Consider the following 14,840-nt stretch of genomic DNA (forward strand, 5'->3'; position numbering starts at 1 on the left):
GGGTGGGATTCAGGTCTGCTCTCTGACAGTGCTGTAGAGGCGGAAGTTCTGGCTGGGGTGATTTGATTATGGATCTGCAATGAGAACCATTCAAAGATTTCAGCTGCTGGGTTTCTGCTGAGCCCCAGTGTAGCCACAACTGGACACAACTCCTTGCCTCCCGCTCCCACACACAAACACACACACTGGTTTTCTCACTTCCGCAATGTGAAGAAACTTGTGGATGGAGAGTATACCAGTTTCAGATCAATGGATAATAAATTCTCATAAAGTTTGAGTCTTTAAAACAAACCCCAACTCACAGGTCAGAAGTTCTACTGAGCCAAGTGAGTGCCTGCTGCTCAGAGGCACACGAGGGATTTCCAGGAAGGGTCTGACTGTGCGGTCGTTGCCTTCACCTGAGAAGGGTCTGGCTTCGATCTGATTCGAGTTGGTGGCAGAATTCAGGCCCACTTGTTTGTTCTGCCTGCTGCTGGGAGGATGCTCTCGGCTCCTACAGGTGTTGACCGGGTCTGCGCTGTGGGGCTCCCTGGGTCTGCACAGCCAGTGCTGAGGAATCTCCCTCAGAGAATGGAATCTCAGGGAGGTTCAGTCCCTTATAAAGAGTTCAGATGATTGAATTAGACCCAGCCCTTAATAGCTATTGGTTCAGGGTATCCTTAATCTAATCAGGGATTTGGGCGGCTCCTCAATTCATGGCTCCGCCCACACTCAAGGGAGGGGCAGATGGAGGGCGAGTCTCTGAGGGGCGGGTAATGCAGGGGGCTTTTCACAATTCTGTCTTCCTCACAGAATCGCAAAGTTCACATCTCACAACAACAGAAAAACATTTACAGTAAAAATGAGACATTTTATGAAGTTGCACATTAAAGAACTGAAGTGTCTGAGAAAAAAATGTCTAACTCATAGGGAAACAAGTGGTTTATCAGATACTCTGAAAAGAAACTGGGCTGGGTGAGGGGAATATGAAAATGTTATTTCAATTTTATTTATTTATTTATTCATTTATTTATTTACTTATTATCTTTGAGGCAGAGTCTCGCTCTGTGCCCCAGGATGAATTGCAGTGGCCTGATCTCAGCTCACTGCAACCTCCACCTCCTGGCCTCAAGCGATTCTCCTGCCTCAGCCTCCGGAGTAGCTAGGAATCAATGTGCACACCACCGTGCCAGGTTAATTTTTGTATTTTTAAAAGTAGAGACAAGGTTTCACCATTTTGGCCAGGCTGGTCTTGAACTGCTGACTTCGTGTGATCTGCCCCCCTTGGATTCCCAAAGTGAAGGGATTACAAGCATGAGCCACTGCGCCCCGACTGCAATTTATATATTACATGTATATGTATACATAGGTCACAGAGAAGCAACAAAGACACAGAAAATTATGTCATGCACAAAGATATGAATCACATTTAGGGAAAATTATGTTGTGAAATGGCATAAAAAGTACTTCAGAAGGTAAAGCAAACACTCAAATATCTGACTTTTGAAGAGCTTTTGTTTATGCAATAATAGTTGGTAGAAGATATGAAATTACTGGCCAGGCACAGTGGCTCATGCCTATAATCTCAGGATTTTGGGAGGCCGAGGTGGGTGGATCTCCTGAGGTCAGGAGTTCGAGACCAGCCTGGACAACATGGTGAAACCCCTCCTTTCCAGTAACACATATTTACACTGGAACCTTTGTAAGTCACACACGGCCTTTGCTTTTCAATATTTACTAGTACCGAAGGCATGATTGGTAGGTTATAAGCAGAAACAAATGGCAACTCAAATAGGGAGAACCATCCAAAACTTGAAAATTAATCCCTGAAATAAAACAAACACAGATACATAAACTTCTCATAAAAATTGATTACCATATATAGATATCTCTCACTATATTCTAAAAAGGCACTGAATTTATCTAAACTTTATATACTCCTCATTTTTCTCTTAAGTTCTAGTGGGTCTTTATCTACAGAGGTAGACACTCTAGAGAGAGGTCTGAATTAATGACTTCTTAAATGAATAGAGAAGAAGAAGGCCATATACCTCCAAAATATGCAAGATAATCAAGGCCTAAAGAACAAAATTAGATGTTGATTTATGTTTAGTTTTATCTAAGGACAAAGAATTAAATTAACTAATTTTATATACAAAATGACTATATTCCATAAATAAAGCTTGTAAATAACAAGATATATGTGTCGGGCTATTCAAAAATGTTTTACTGGCCGGGCATGGTGGCTCATGCCTGTAATCCCAGCACTTTGGGAGGTTGAGGCAGGCAGATGACTTGAGCCCAGGAGTTCAAGATGAGCCCGGACAACAGAGCGACACCTCTTCTCTACAAAAAATACATAAATTAGCCAGGGGTGGTGTACGTGACAGTGGTGTCAGCTACTTGGGAGGCTGAGGTGGGAGGATCCCTTGAGCCCAGGAGGCAGAGGTTGCAGTGAGCAGAGATCTTACTACTACACTCCAGCCTAGGTCATACAGCAACAACCTATCTCATTTTATGGTACCTAAAACAATTTGGTACTGCTAAAGCTATTCAAATAATGAAATGTTTTCAATATTTACTTCGCTAAGCTGTGACCTCAGTTCAGCAGTTCAGTGAGGTCGGGGCTGACTTCTCAGGACCTCATGGTGTTTTCATCCTGGGCAACAACAGGATAGCTCAGTTCAGGCATCAAATCCACGTTCAAAGTGGAAAAGAAGACAAGGGGGGGGGGGCATCAGTGACACTCACATGTCACTGTTTTCTTAGAAAAGCTTTGCCTTCCCCAGGAGGCTACCAGCAGATTTGCGGGAGCATCACTTTTGAAGAGAAAAATGCCCCAGGAGAATCCCTCACAGTGGAGTGGCCATTTCAGGTTTCTACATTCCCCTTCCCTGTTCAGTTCATCCTTGTGGGACCCGATGAAGACCTCATGATCTCAAGCCTTGGTGTTTTTCTGCAGACATGTAAGTTGTGTAACGTGCAACTTTATCTTTTGTTTTCGTTTTTGTTTTTGAGACAGAGTCTCACTTTGTCACCAGGCTGGAGTACAGTGGTGTTATCTCGGCTCACTGCAACTTCCGCACCCCAGGTTCAAGTGATTCTCCTGCCTCAGCCTCCCAAGTAGCTGTGCTTACAGGCGCACGCCACCACGCCTGGCTAATGTTTTATATTTTTAATAGAGACAGGGTTTCACCGTGTTAGCCAGGATGGTTTCAATCTCTTCACCTCATGAACTGCCCGCCTCGGCCTCCCAAAGTGCTGGGATTAGAGGTGTGAGCCCCCACGCCTGGCCTAACATGCAACTTTAAGGAACTATTTCCTTGATGTAAATAAAATGTAAACTTTCAGAATCCATTTGGCACCCAAAACCTTAATTTACCATCCCTCCCACAATGCACAATCCAGAGGTGTTTCCCTCTAGTGGGGGAGGAAGAACCCAGGGGCTTAATGAGCTTTCACAGCCCTGATTAGGTTAAGCATCTGCTGAAGCACAGAATGCGGTGGAAGGTAGCTGGGTGGGTCTAATCCAATCATCCAAGCCTCCTATAAATGACTGAATTTGGCTGAGATCACAGAGATCTCCGGCCAGAGCAAGACTGCCCGGGAGAAACATTCTCCACTGTTGTGTGCAGACCTAGGAATCCCAAGGTCAGTCAAAGAGACTGAATACAGGGACCTCGGACCCACTGACCAGTGAGCTGGTAAGTCTGGGACTGGGTGGGAAGGGGCTAAGTGTATGGGAGCATCTTCTGCATAGATCCTAACACAGAGCCTCTCTGAATCCTGCCCCATATCCCCAATACCATTGCTGTCGGCTACCAGCGCTGCCTCCAGTTCATCAGGCTCAGCCCAAGGACAAGGGAGAGGCCACAGTCCTACACCATGGCTCACAGCAAGCAGACCGACTGCAAAGCCTCCGCCTGGCAGGCCCCCAGGAAGCCCCTGGCCACCAAAGCTGCCGGCAAGAGGGTCCTGGCTACCCGAGGGATCAAGAAGCCTCACCGCCACAGGCTTGGCACCCTGGCCCTGTGCAAAATCAGAAAGTATCAGAAGTCCACGCAGCTGCTTCTGCGCAAGCTGCCCTTCCACCGCCTGGTGCGCGAGATCGCCATCCAGCCAGATCTGAGCTTCCAGAGTACGGCCATTGGCGATTTCAGGGGAACAGCGAGGCCTACCTGGTTTAAACACACCAACCCATGTGTTAATCATGCCAGGCGCGACACAGTTACGCCCAGAGACATACAGCTGGCTCGCCGCCTTCTCGGAGAGTGTGCCGAAGAGCCCACGCTCCTGGGAAACGCTGCACTGTGGACGGCTTCGCTTCCCTTGGTTGTGTTTTTCTTCCTCTCTGTGTTAATCATAGTTCTGATATTAGTGGTTCTCTTCACTTTTGGTTTTATGTCCCTCACTGGGTCCAAAAGTAGCCCTGCATATGATTAGGAGTAACAACAGAGGCAGATATAACCGGTACGACTGTGTTTCTGTTTTCTTTTCTCTGTAAACTTTCCATCTACACTGAGGGTCTAATGCATTCATGTCAACGGGGAATTTCTCACTGAACGCCTTTCAACAGTTCAAATCAGGAACAATTGTGAAAAAATGTGTTCACTAATATTCTTGAAAACCAAATAAAGTTCTTATTGGTGGCAAATAGAAAATGTCTCCTGCATTTGATCAAACAGCACATGAGATCCACACTTTGACTTTTCCTATACGCAGCTCCGTGTTCTCAATGTTCCCTGTCTCCTGGGCTGTTCCTGAATGTATCTTTGCTGTGAGCATACATTACATCCTACTTTCTAAAATGTGAATAGAATCTCTATACACAAGTCATTTCACATTACGGGAGGCAAAAACCAGTGTGGGTCTGTTTGTGGGTGGGAAAGGGAGAGAGGCACCCATCAGAAGTCCGATGCAGTCCATCACCAGCAGCTCAGTGTCCTAGAACGTGGTCCCAGCCGTGGCCAGGGCTGGAATGATACAGGTCTTGGTTGGGGGAGTGGTAGACGAGGTCCTGGGCGTGTTTGAGATGCGGGGAGACGTGCCCCACTGCAGCCCAAGCATTGGAGGGAAACCTTTCTCACGGGACAGCCCTGTGGCCATTTCCCAAACACCTACTACAAAACAAAGTCATCTTCCTCTGGGCCCCAGTCCAGAAAGAAAGGCCTGATCTACAGGCACCTTCCACCACACCTGGCTAATTTTTTGTATTTTTAGTAGGGACGGGGTTTCACCCTGTTGGCCAGGATGGTCTCGATCTCCTGACCTTGCGATCCGCCCACCTCGGCCTCCCAAAGTGTTGGAATTGCAGGCGTGAGCCACCGCACCCGGCCAAATTTTGTTCCTTATGCCTCAATGAGCTTGCATATTTTGGGGGTATATGGCCGCCTTCTCTTTTCATTTAAGAAGTCATTAATTCAGTCCTCTCTCTAGAGTGTCTACCTCTCTAGATAAAGACCCACTAGGGTTTCAGAGAAAAATGAGGAGTATATAAAGCTTAGACAAATTCCGTGTCTTTTAAGAGTATAGTGAGAGATAACTGTTTGTGGCAATTAATTTTTTTGAGAAGTTTACGTATCTGTGTTTGTTTTATTTCAGGGGTTAATTTTCAAGTTTTGGATGGTTCTTCCTGTTTGAGTTGCCATTTGATTCTGCTTATAACCTACCCATCATGCCTTCAGTACTAGTAAATATTGAAAAGCAAAGGCCCTGTGTGACTTACAAAGGTTCTGATGTAAACATATGTTGCTAGAAAAGAGGGATTTCACCATGTTGTCCAGGCTGTTCTCGAATTCCTGACCTCAGGAGATCCACCCACCTCGACCTCCGAAAATGCTGAGATTACAGGTACGAGCCACAGTGCCTGGCCAGTAATTTCATATCTTCTGCCAACTATTTTGGAATAAACAAAAGCTATATAAAAGTCAGATATTTGGCCGGGCGCGGTGGCTCAAGCCTGTAATCCCAGCACTTTGGGAGGCCGAGGCGGGCGGATCACAAGGTCAGGAGATCGAGACCACAGTGAAACCCCGTCTCTACTAAAAATACAAAAAAAAAATTAGCCGGGCGCGGTGGCGGGCGCCTGTAGTCCCAGCTACTCAGGAGGCTGAGGCAGGAGAATGGCAGGAACCCGGGAGGCGGAGCTTGCAGTGAGCCGAGATCGCGCCACTGCACTCCAGCCTGGGCAACAGCGTGAGACTCCGTCTCAAAAAAAAAAAAAAAAAAAAAAAAAAAGTCAGATATTTGAGTGTCTGCTTTATCTTCTGAAGTACTTTTTATGCCATTTCACAACATAATTTTCCCTAAATATGATTTATATCTTTGTGCATGACATAATTTTCTGTGTCTTTGGTGCTTCTCTGTGACCTTTGTATGCATATATATCTGCAATATATAAATTGAAGTCTGGGCGCAGACTCATGCCTGTAATCCCTTCACTTGGGAAGCCAAGGGGAGGCAGATGACTTGAAGTCAGCAGTTCAAGATCAGCCTGGCCAAAATGGCAAAACCCCATCTCTACTTAAAAAATACAAAAATTAGCCCTGCGTGGTGGTGCACACATTTAGTCCCAGCTACTCTGGAGGCTGAGGCAGGAGAATCGCTTGAGCCCAGGAGGCGGAGGTTGCAGTGAGTTGAGATCAGGCCACTGTAATCCAGTCTGGGGGACAGAGCGAGACGCTATCTCAAAAATAAATAAATAAATAAGATAAAATAAAATAAAATAAAATTGAAATAATATTTTCCTATTCCCCTCACACAGCGCAGTTTCTTTTCAGAGTATCTCATAAATCACTCGTTTCCCTATGAATTAGACATTTTTTCCCAGACATTTAAGTTTTCTAAGGTTCAACTTCATAAAATGTCTCATTTTTACTGTAAATTTTTTGTTGTTGTTGTTGTTGTGAGATGTGAACTTTGCGATTCTGTGAGGAAGACAGAATTCTGAAATGCCCCCTGCATTTCCCGCCCCTCAGAGACTCGCCCTACATCTGCCCCTCCCTTGAGTGTGGGCAGAGCCATGAATTGAGGAGCCGCCCAAATCCCTGATTAGATTAAGGATACCCTGAACCAATAGCTGTTAAGGGCTGGGTCTAATTCAATCATCTGAACTCTTTATAAGGGACTGAACCTCCCTGAGATTCCATTCCCTGAGGGAGATTCCTCAGCACTGGCTGTGCAGACCCAGGGAGCCCCACAGCCCAGACCCAGTCAACACATGTAGGAGCTGAGAGCATCCTCCCAGCAGCAGGCAGAACAAACAAGTGGGCCTGGGTCTCACAACCCTGAGGCATTGAATTCTGCCACCAACTCGAATCAGATCGAAGCCAGACCCTTCTCAGGTGAAGGCAACGACTGCACAGTCAGACCCTTCCTGGAAGTCCCTCGTGTGACTCTGAGCAGGAGGCAGTCACTTGGCTCAGTAGAACTTCTGACCTGTGAGTTGGGGTTTGTTTTAAAGACCCAAAATTTATGAGAATTTATTATGCATTGATCTGAAACTGGTATACTCTCCATCCACAAGTTTCTTCACATTGCGGAAGTGGGAAAACCAGTGTGTGTGTTTGTGTGTGGGAGCGGGAGGCAGGGAGTTGTGTCCAGTTGTGGTTAAACTGTGGCTCAGCAGAAACCCAGCAGCTGAAATCTGTGAATGGTTCTCATTGCAGATCCATAATCAAACCACCCCAGCCGGAACTTCCGCCTCTACAGCGCTGTCAGAGAGCAGACCTGAATCCCACCCATGGAGACGGGCAGGCAAGCAGGTGTGTCTGCTGAGATGTTCGCCATGCCCCGAGGTCTCAAGGACAGCAACATGGATGGAATCCCTGAGGTCCTAGATGGGAACTTGGAAGAACCCAGGTTTCAGAAAGGTGAGCTCAGGAGTCAGGATGTCATGGACCTCACGGAAGGTGACAATGAAGCCTCAGCCTCAGCTCCTCCTGCAGCCAAAAGACTGAAAACAGACACCAAAGGAAAGAAGGAGAGGAAGCCCACCGTGGATGCAGAGGAGGCTCGGAGGATGAGCACCCTGCTGTCCGCCATGTCTGAGGAGCAGCTGGCCCGCTATGAAGTGTGTCGCCGGTCAGCTTTCCCAAAAGCACGCGTTGCACATCTGATGCGGTCTATCAGTGGCAGCTTGGTGTCTGAGAACACGGCCATTGCCATGGCTGGAATAGCCAAGGTCTTGGTTGGAGAGGTGGTGGAAGAGGCCCTGGACGTGTGTGAGATGTGGGGAGAAACGCCCCCGCTTCAGCCCAAGCATTTAAGGGAGGCTGTTCGCAGGTTAAAGCGCAAGGGCCTCTTCCCCAACAGCAACGACGGAAAAACCATGTTCTTTTAGGCCCACGGCCAGAGGGACAGGTGTGGTCCTGAAGGGAGAAGTACTGCATCCATCTTCCCATGACGGGACCGTGTTTGCTGGAGCTTCTGCATCTCAGTCCACCCTGCGTTTCCGTAGAACTTTAACATCTTTCACAAACTGACATTTGTCTTCCCCAGATGAGGACAGTGACTTGTTTCATAATCACTTTGACTAAATATTTCTGCTTCCTAGGGCATACAGAGGCATCTTTCCCTGTCTGCGTAGTTGGAAGAAGATGAGTGCGCGGGCCTTCAGTTGTTTGTGGGCAGGGAGATGCTTTCAGAGGGGGACACGTCTTCCAGGGGACTTGTATGGTTTTATGCTGAAGCCTGGAGTTGCTGTGTCTTAACTTTGACGATTAGGTCTGGTTTCAATCAATGCAGCCTGCGGAGACTTTTCTCTTGTGTTATTCTGCCCTGGAGGCTGTGCCTGAGCAGGAGCCCTGCAATTGTTGTCCTTGTATGTCGTTTACATTCTTGTATGGATTTTTTTGATTCATCATTGAACTGTTTCCAAACTGAAGAAATAAAAACAAAATTACAAAGCGTTATTTTCTCTTATTTGACTCTTCTCATATACATTCCTCCCTCCTTTGCTTTATGTCGGCAAGTGGTCATCTACATTATTGGCAATTAACATAGCGTAGGAGAATTTTATAAGACTAGAGAGCGAGGAACAGAGTACGAAAACCACCTGTCTGTGAACACCCATTTGTAATGATCATCTGCACTTTAAAAGACACAAATAGAGAGAGCTTATTGATCCTTCAGGTTTGCTTCATGTGGTCATATTACCAGTGCTTCTATAGGCACCCAAATTTAGTTTAAAACACTGTCACAGAGCATCTTGATTTTACGCTTTCTATAGGCCATCTGCGCAGAAAATCGAAACTGAGTACAGCAACGTAGAAAAGAAATTATTGAGATATGGAACAAAGTAGGTTCATCAGAAGGTATAAAGTCATCCCACAGTCTCCTTGTATATACTCTACTTTACCTTTATTGTGTTCCAGATTACCTTTATTATATGGAACAAAGTAGGTTCATCAGGAGTTATAAAGTTATCCCAACGTCTGTTTATACATACTCTCCTTTACCTTTACTATGGCAAAGAAGACTTTTCCATCTTAAAATAAAGATCTGAGATTTATTATCAAATCATTGTGAACATTCCCATTCACTTTGGGAATCCAAGGGGGACAGATCACTTGAAGTCAGCAGTTCAAGACCATCCTGGCCAACATGGTGAAACCTTGTCTCTACTTTAAAAAATACAAAGATTAACCCGGCGTGGTGGTGTGCACATTGATTCCTAGCTACTCTGGAGGCTGAGGCAGGAGAATCACTTGAGACCAGAAGGTGGAGGTTGCAGTGCGTTGAGATCAGACCACTGCAATCCGTCCTGGGGCGCAGAGCGAGACTCTGTCTGAAAGATAAATAAGTAACTAAATACATAAACAAATAAAATAAAATTGAAATGATATTTTCAAATTCCCCTCACCCAGCCCAGTTTCCTTTCAGAGTATCTCATAAACCACTCGTTTCCCTATGAGTTAGACATTTTTTTCTCAGACATTTAAATGTTCTAATGTGCCACTTCATAAAATGTCTCATTTTTACTGTAAATGTTTTGTTGTGGTTGTTGTTGTGAGACGTGAACTTTACGATTCTGTGAGGAAGACAGAATTCTGAAATGCCCCCTGCATTTCCTGCCCCTCAGAGACTCGCCCTCCATCTGCCCCTACCTTGAGTGTGGGCGGAGCCATGAATTGAGGAGCCGCCCAAATCCCTGATTAGATTAAGGATACCCTGAACCAATAGCTGTTAAGGGCTGGGTCTAATTCAATCATCTGAACTCTTTATAAGGGACTGAACCTCCCTGAGATTCCATTCCCTGAGGGAGATTCCTCAGCACTGGCTGTGCAGACCCAGGGAGCCCCACAGCGCAGACCCGGTCAACACCTGTAGGATCTGAGAGCATCCTCCCAGCAGCAGGCAGAACAAACAAGTGGGCCTGAATTCTGCCACCAACTCGAATCAGATCGAAGCCAGACTCTTCTCAGGTGAAGGCAACGACCACACAGTCAGACCCATCCTGGAGGTCCCTCGTGTGACTCTGAGCAGGAGGCAGTCACTTGGCTCAGTAGAACTTCTGACCTGTGAGTTGGGGTTTGTTTTAAAGACCCCAAATTTGTGAGAATTTATTATACATTGATCTAAAACTAATATACTCTCCATACACAAATTTCTTCACATTGCGGAAGTGAGAAAAACCAGTGTGTGTTTGTGTGTGGGAGCGGGAGGCAGGGAGCTGTGTCCAGTTGTGGCTAAACTGTGCCTCAGAGAAACACAGCAGCCAAAATCTCTGGAAGGTTCTCGTTGCAGATCCATAATCAAACCACCCCAGCCGGAACTTCCGCCTCTACAGCGCTGTCAGAGAGCAGACCTGAATCCCACCCGGGCAGGCAAGCAGGTGTGTCTGCTGAGATGTTCGCCGTGCCACGAGGTCTGAAGGACAGCAACATGGATGGAATCCCTGAGGTCCTAGATGGGAACTTGGAAGAACCCAGGTTTCAGAAAGGTGAGCTCAGGAGTCAGGATGTCATGGACCTCACGGAAGGTGACAATGAAGCCTCAGCCTCAGCTCCTCCTGCAGCCAAAAGACTGAAAACAGACACCAAAGGAAAGAAGGAGAGGAAGCCCACCGTGGATGCAGAGGAGGCTCGGAGGATGAGCACCCTGCTGTCCGCCATGTCTGAGGAGCAGCTGGCCCGCTATGAAGTGTGTCGCGGGTCAGCTTTCCCAAAAGCACGCGTTGCACATCTGATGCGGTCTATCAGTGGCAGCTCGGTGTCTGAGAACACGGCCATTGCCATGGCTGGAATAGCCAAGGTCTTGGTTGGAGAGGTGGTGGAAGAGGCCCTGGACGTGTGTGAGATGTGGGGAGAAACGCCCCCGCTTCAGCCCAAGCATTTAAGGGAGGCTGTTCGCAGGTTAAAGCGCAAGGGCCTCTTCCCCAACAGCAACGACGGAAAAACCATGTTCTTTTAGGCCCACGGCCAGAGGGACAGGTCTGTTCGTGAAGAAAGAAGTACCGTATCCATCTTCCCATGACGGGACTGTGTTTGCTGGAGCTTCTGCATGTCAGTCTACCCTGGATTTACCCTCAGTCTTGATGTCTTACAATGTGAAGTTGGCCTTACCTAGATGAAGAGAACAGATTTTCATAGTAGCCTTGGCTAAATGTTTGGGCCTCCAAGGGCATATTGAAGCATTTTTCTACGTCTTTCTAGTTGGAAGAAAAAAGGTGCCTGGGCCTTGAGCATCCTGTGGACAGGTAGCTGCCTTCAGAGAGGCAAGGCCTTTCCAAGAGATTTGTATGGTTTCATTCGGAAGCCTGGTGTTGCTGTGTCTTAGCTTGTATGCTTATGTCTGGGTTTCCGTAAGTGAAGCTTCCAGAAATATTTCCCAATTGTTGTCCTTCTGTGTATTTTCAATGCTCATATGTATTTTCGTGACTCATCACAAGAACAGTTAAACTGGTAAACTGTTTTCCAAACTGCAGAAATAAAAATAAAATCACAAAGCATTTTTTTCTCTAAGTTGACTCTTCTCCTATTCCTGCCTACTGTGCTTTCTGTCAGCAAGTGATGCTTTACTTTTTTAATATGTAATATAGTATCAATGCTTCATGGAAGTCTAGAGAGACAGAAACCAATTCCAAAACACCTTTCCTCAACCAGTCATTTGTAATGGTCGTATGTGCGGTTCAAAAGACACAGGGAAAGCCTATGGATACTTCACGTTTGCTACACATGGTGATATTACCAGTACTTCCAGAGACACTGAAATTTAGTTCAAAACATTGCTTTAGAGTATTCTTGATTCTATTATTCCTTCTACTGATGATCCACTCAGAAAATCAAACCTGAGTAAAGAGACATTGGAGAAGTTATTAAAATATCAGACAAATAGGTTCATCACGAGTTACAAAGCTCTTCCATCCTCTACTTGTACATACTCTGCTTTCCATTTATTATGGAAAAGAGTAATTTTTCATTATACAATAAAGACCTGAGATTTATTATGGAATCACTGTGAACCTTCCCAGCACAGCTCCCAGATATCCACGGTGCTATTTCAGTCTTTTTACCTTTGCCATGTGCCCCCTGAATCACAGAGTATAAGCAAAAAGGATGTAAAATCCCCCAGGTTCAGCTGTAATATTGAATGGAGAGTAACATGTACTCTTTCTTCCTGCAGCCAAAGATACCCCCATAAAATATAGTTTTATTTCCTCAGACACTCAGCTTTTGCTCTTAAACTAATACTTATTGTACATAGAATATGTCTTTGGGTATTACACAAATTTCTAAACTTTACCAAGTATGGGAAATTCTGTTTCATACCTCCATATTCTGACATTGTTTAGCTTTCCTTTTATTTTACCAACTTCCGTGTAAAGGCGTATAACAAGTTAGACCAGTGTGTCTTAGAGAGACACAAGGAGGGTACAGGTTCTTGGAAGAACTGATGGAGATGGGAGGGCTCTCTCAGGAATTAAAGTGCTTGAGCAACCAAAAGAAGTAAGATCCAAGAGACTTCATATCTCCCAGTCTTTAGATTGCTGTCAGCTCATTCCTTTCCCATGGCATTGAGCAATCTTGGAAGCTGTATTCTGGCAGACGTGGCAGGTCTAACACTTTCTGAACACTAGAGGAAAAGAGAACCTGGCCCAAGCAGCCTGATTTGGAGACAAGCATCTGCAGAGAACAGTACCAGTGATTGCACACACAAGCTTCGAACATTTTTCTGGCCCCTCATAGAACTCAATACTTTGAGTGGGGTCTGAGTAAAGCTGACCTGAAATTCCCATCAATGTCTCAGAGGTCAGCTCAGGAGCAGGAACACAGCATTGTTTTCGCAGAGAGGAAAACTGGATTAGCTGAGAAGGTTCAGTGTAATTACACCTGGCTTTTTTTTTTTTTTTTTTTTTTTCACTTTAAGTTTTGGGAGTCATCTGTAGAACGTGCAGGTTTGTTACAAAGGTATACATGTGCCGTAGTGGTTTGCTGCACCTATCAACCCATTATCTAGGCTTGAAGCCCCACATGCTTTGGATATTTGTCCTAATGCTCTCCCTTCCCTTGCCTCCCTCCCCCTGACAGGCCACGGTGTATGATACTCCCCTCTCTGTGTCCATGTGTTCTCATTGATCAACTCCCACTTGTGAGTGAGAACATGTGGTGTTTGGTTTTCTGTACCTGTGCTAGTTTGCTGAGAATGATGGTTTCCAGTGTCATCCATGTCACCATAAAGAACACGAACTCATTCTTTTTTATGGCTGCATAGTATTCCATGGTGTATATATGCCACATTTCCTTTATCCAGTCTATCATTGATGGGCATTTGAGTTGGTTCCAAGTCTTTGCTATTGTAAACTGTGCTGCAATAAACATACGTGTGTATGTGTCTTTATAGTAGAATGATTTGTAATCCTTGGATATACACCCAGTAATGAGATTGCGGGGTTCAATGGTATTTCCGGTTCTAGATCCTTGAGGAATTGCCACACTGTCTTCCATAATGGTTGAACTAATTTATACTCTCACAGACATTGTAAAAGTGTTTCTATGTCTCCACAGCCTTGCCAACATCTGTTGTTTCCTGACTTTGTAATAATTACATACTAAATCTTCTCAATATATAATATCATATGGCCACAGCTCTCAAGAAAGAAATCTGTAGAAAGTGGTTTCTTTCCAGGAGAAATCTTTGACAGCTTTCATGGCTGATTATATTACATGTTAATGACAATAAAGTTTTTCCTGGAGCTTCATTACTATTCTTAAAGACTATCTCATAATGTACATTTGGAGACTGCCTAGAAAAATGTAGTCTCTGATTGGATGCTGGTAAAGTGGTGACAAGATACCTAACAAAGTGAGTATACTTGACTATTTTCCATCATTTTCTATTTTGGAATAAGCTTAACATCCTCAGTGCCTGCCTTTGCCCCTCACAAGTAATTAGCTTATGCCTAAATAAAGTTTAAGCAAGCTAGCTCCACTATTCCCAAGCACATATTATCTAGGGTCTAGTCTTTAGAAGTATAAAGTTCAAAGCTTCAAAGTACAACCGGCCAGGTGTGGTGGCTCACGTCTGTAATCCCGGCACTTTGGGAGGCCAAGGCAGGCAGATCACAAGGTCAGGAGATGGAGACCATTCTACCTAACACGGTGAAACCCCGTTTCTACTAAAAAAATACAAAAAAAATAGCTGGGCATGGTGGCGGGGGCCTGTAGTCCCAGCTGCTCGGGAGGCTGAGGCAGGAGAATGGCGTGAACCTGGGAGGTGGAGTTTGCAGTGAGCCGAGATTGTGCCACTGCACTCCAGACTGGGCGACAGAGTCAGACTCTGTCTAAAAAAAAAAAAAATGTACAACTACATAAAAAGATATATCCAAACTAGAAAGGTTTAAATGATAAATTGATGGATTT

General features: G+C 45.4%; 1 protein-coding gene and 1 pseudogene across 1 annotated transcript; both read left to right on the plus strand.

Moving 5' to 3' along the window:
- The first annotated feature begins 3,863 nt into the window (after nt 1–3,863).
- On the plus strand, nt 3,864–4,422 carry LOC139363637 (histone H3.3-like; annotated as a pseudogene).
- A 6,512-nt stretch (nt 4,423–10,934) lies between these two features.
- LOC139363974 (TATA-box binding protein associated factor 11 like protein 2-like) lies at nt 10,935–11,391 on the plus strand. Its single transcript, XM_071099216.1, has one exon. The coding sequence runs from the start codon at nt 10,945–10,947 to the stop codon at nt 11,389–11,391; it is 447 nt and encodes a 148-aa protein (XP_070955317.1). The 5' UTR covers nt 10,935–10,944.
- Nucleotides 11,392–14,840: the final 3,449 nt, after the last annotated feature.

This window comes from Macaca nemestrina, chromosome 6, assembly GCF_043159975.1.
Source record: "Macaca nemestrina isolate mMacNem1 chromosome 6, mMacNem.hap1, whole genome shotgun sequence".
NCBI lineage: Eukaryota > Metazoa > Chordata > Mammalia > Primates > Cercopithecidae > Macaca > Macaca nemestrina.

Bases quoted from the DNA above. Each gene is read 5' to 3' on its own strand.
- LOC139363974 (XM_071099216.1), top strand. From the start codon at position 10,945: ATGGACCTCACGGAAGGTGACAATGAAGCCTCAGCCTCAGCTCCTCCT.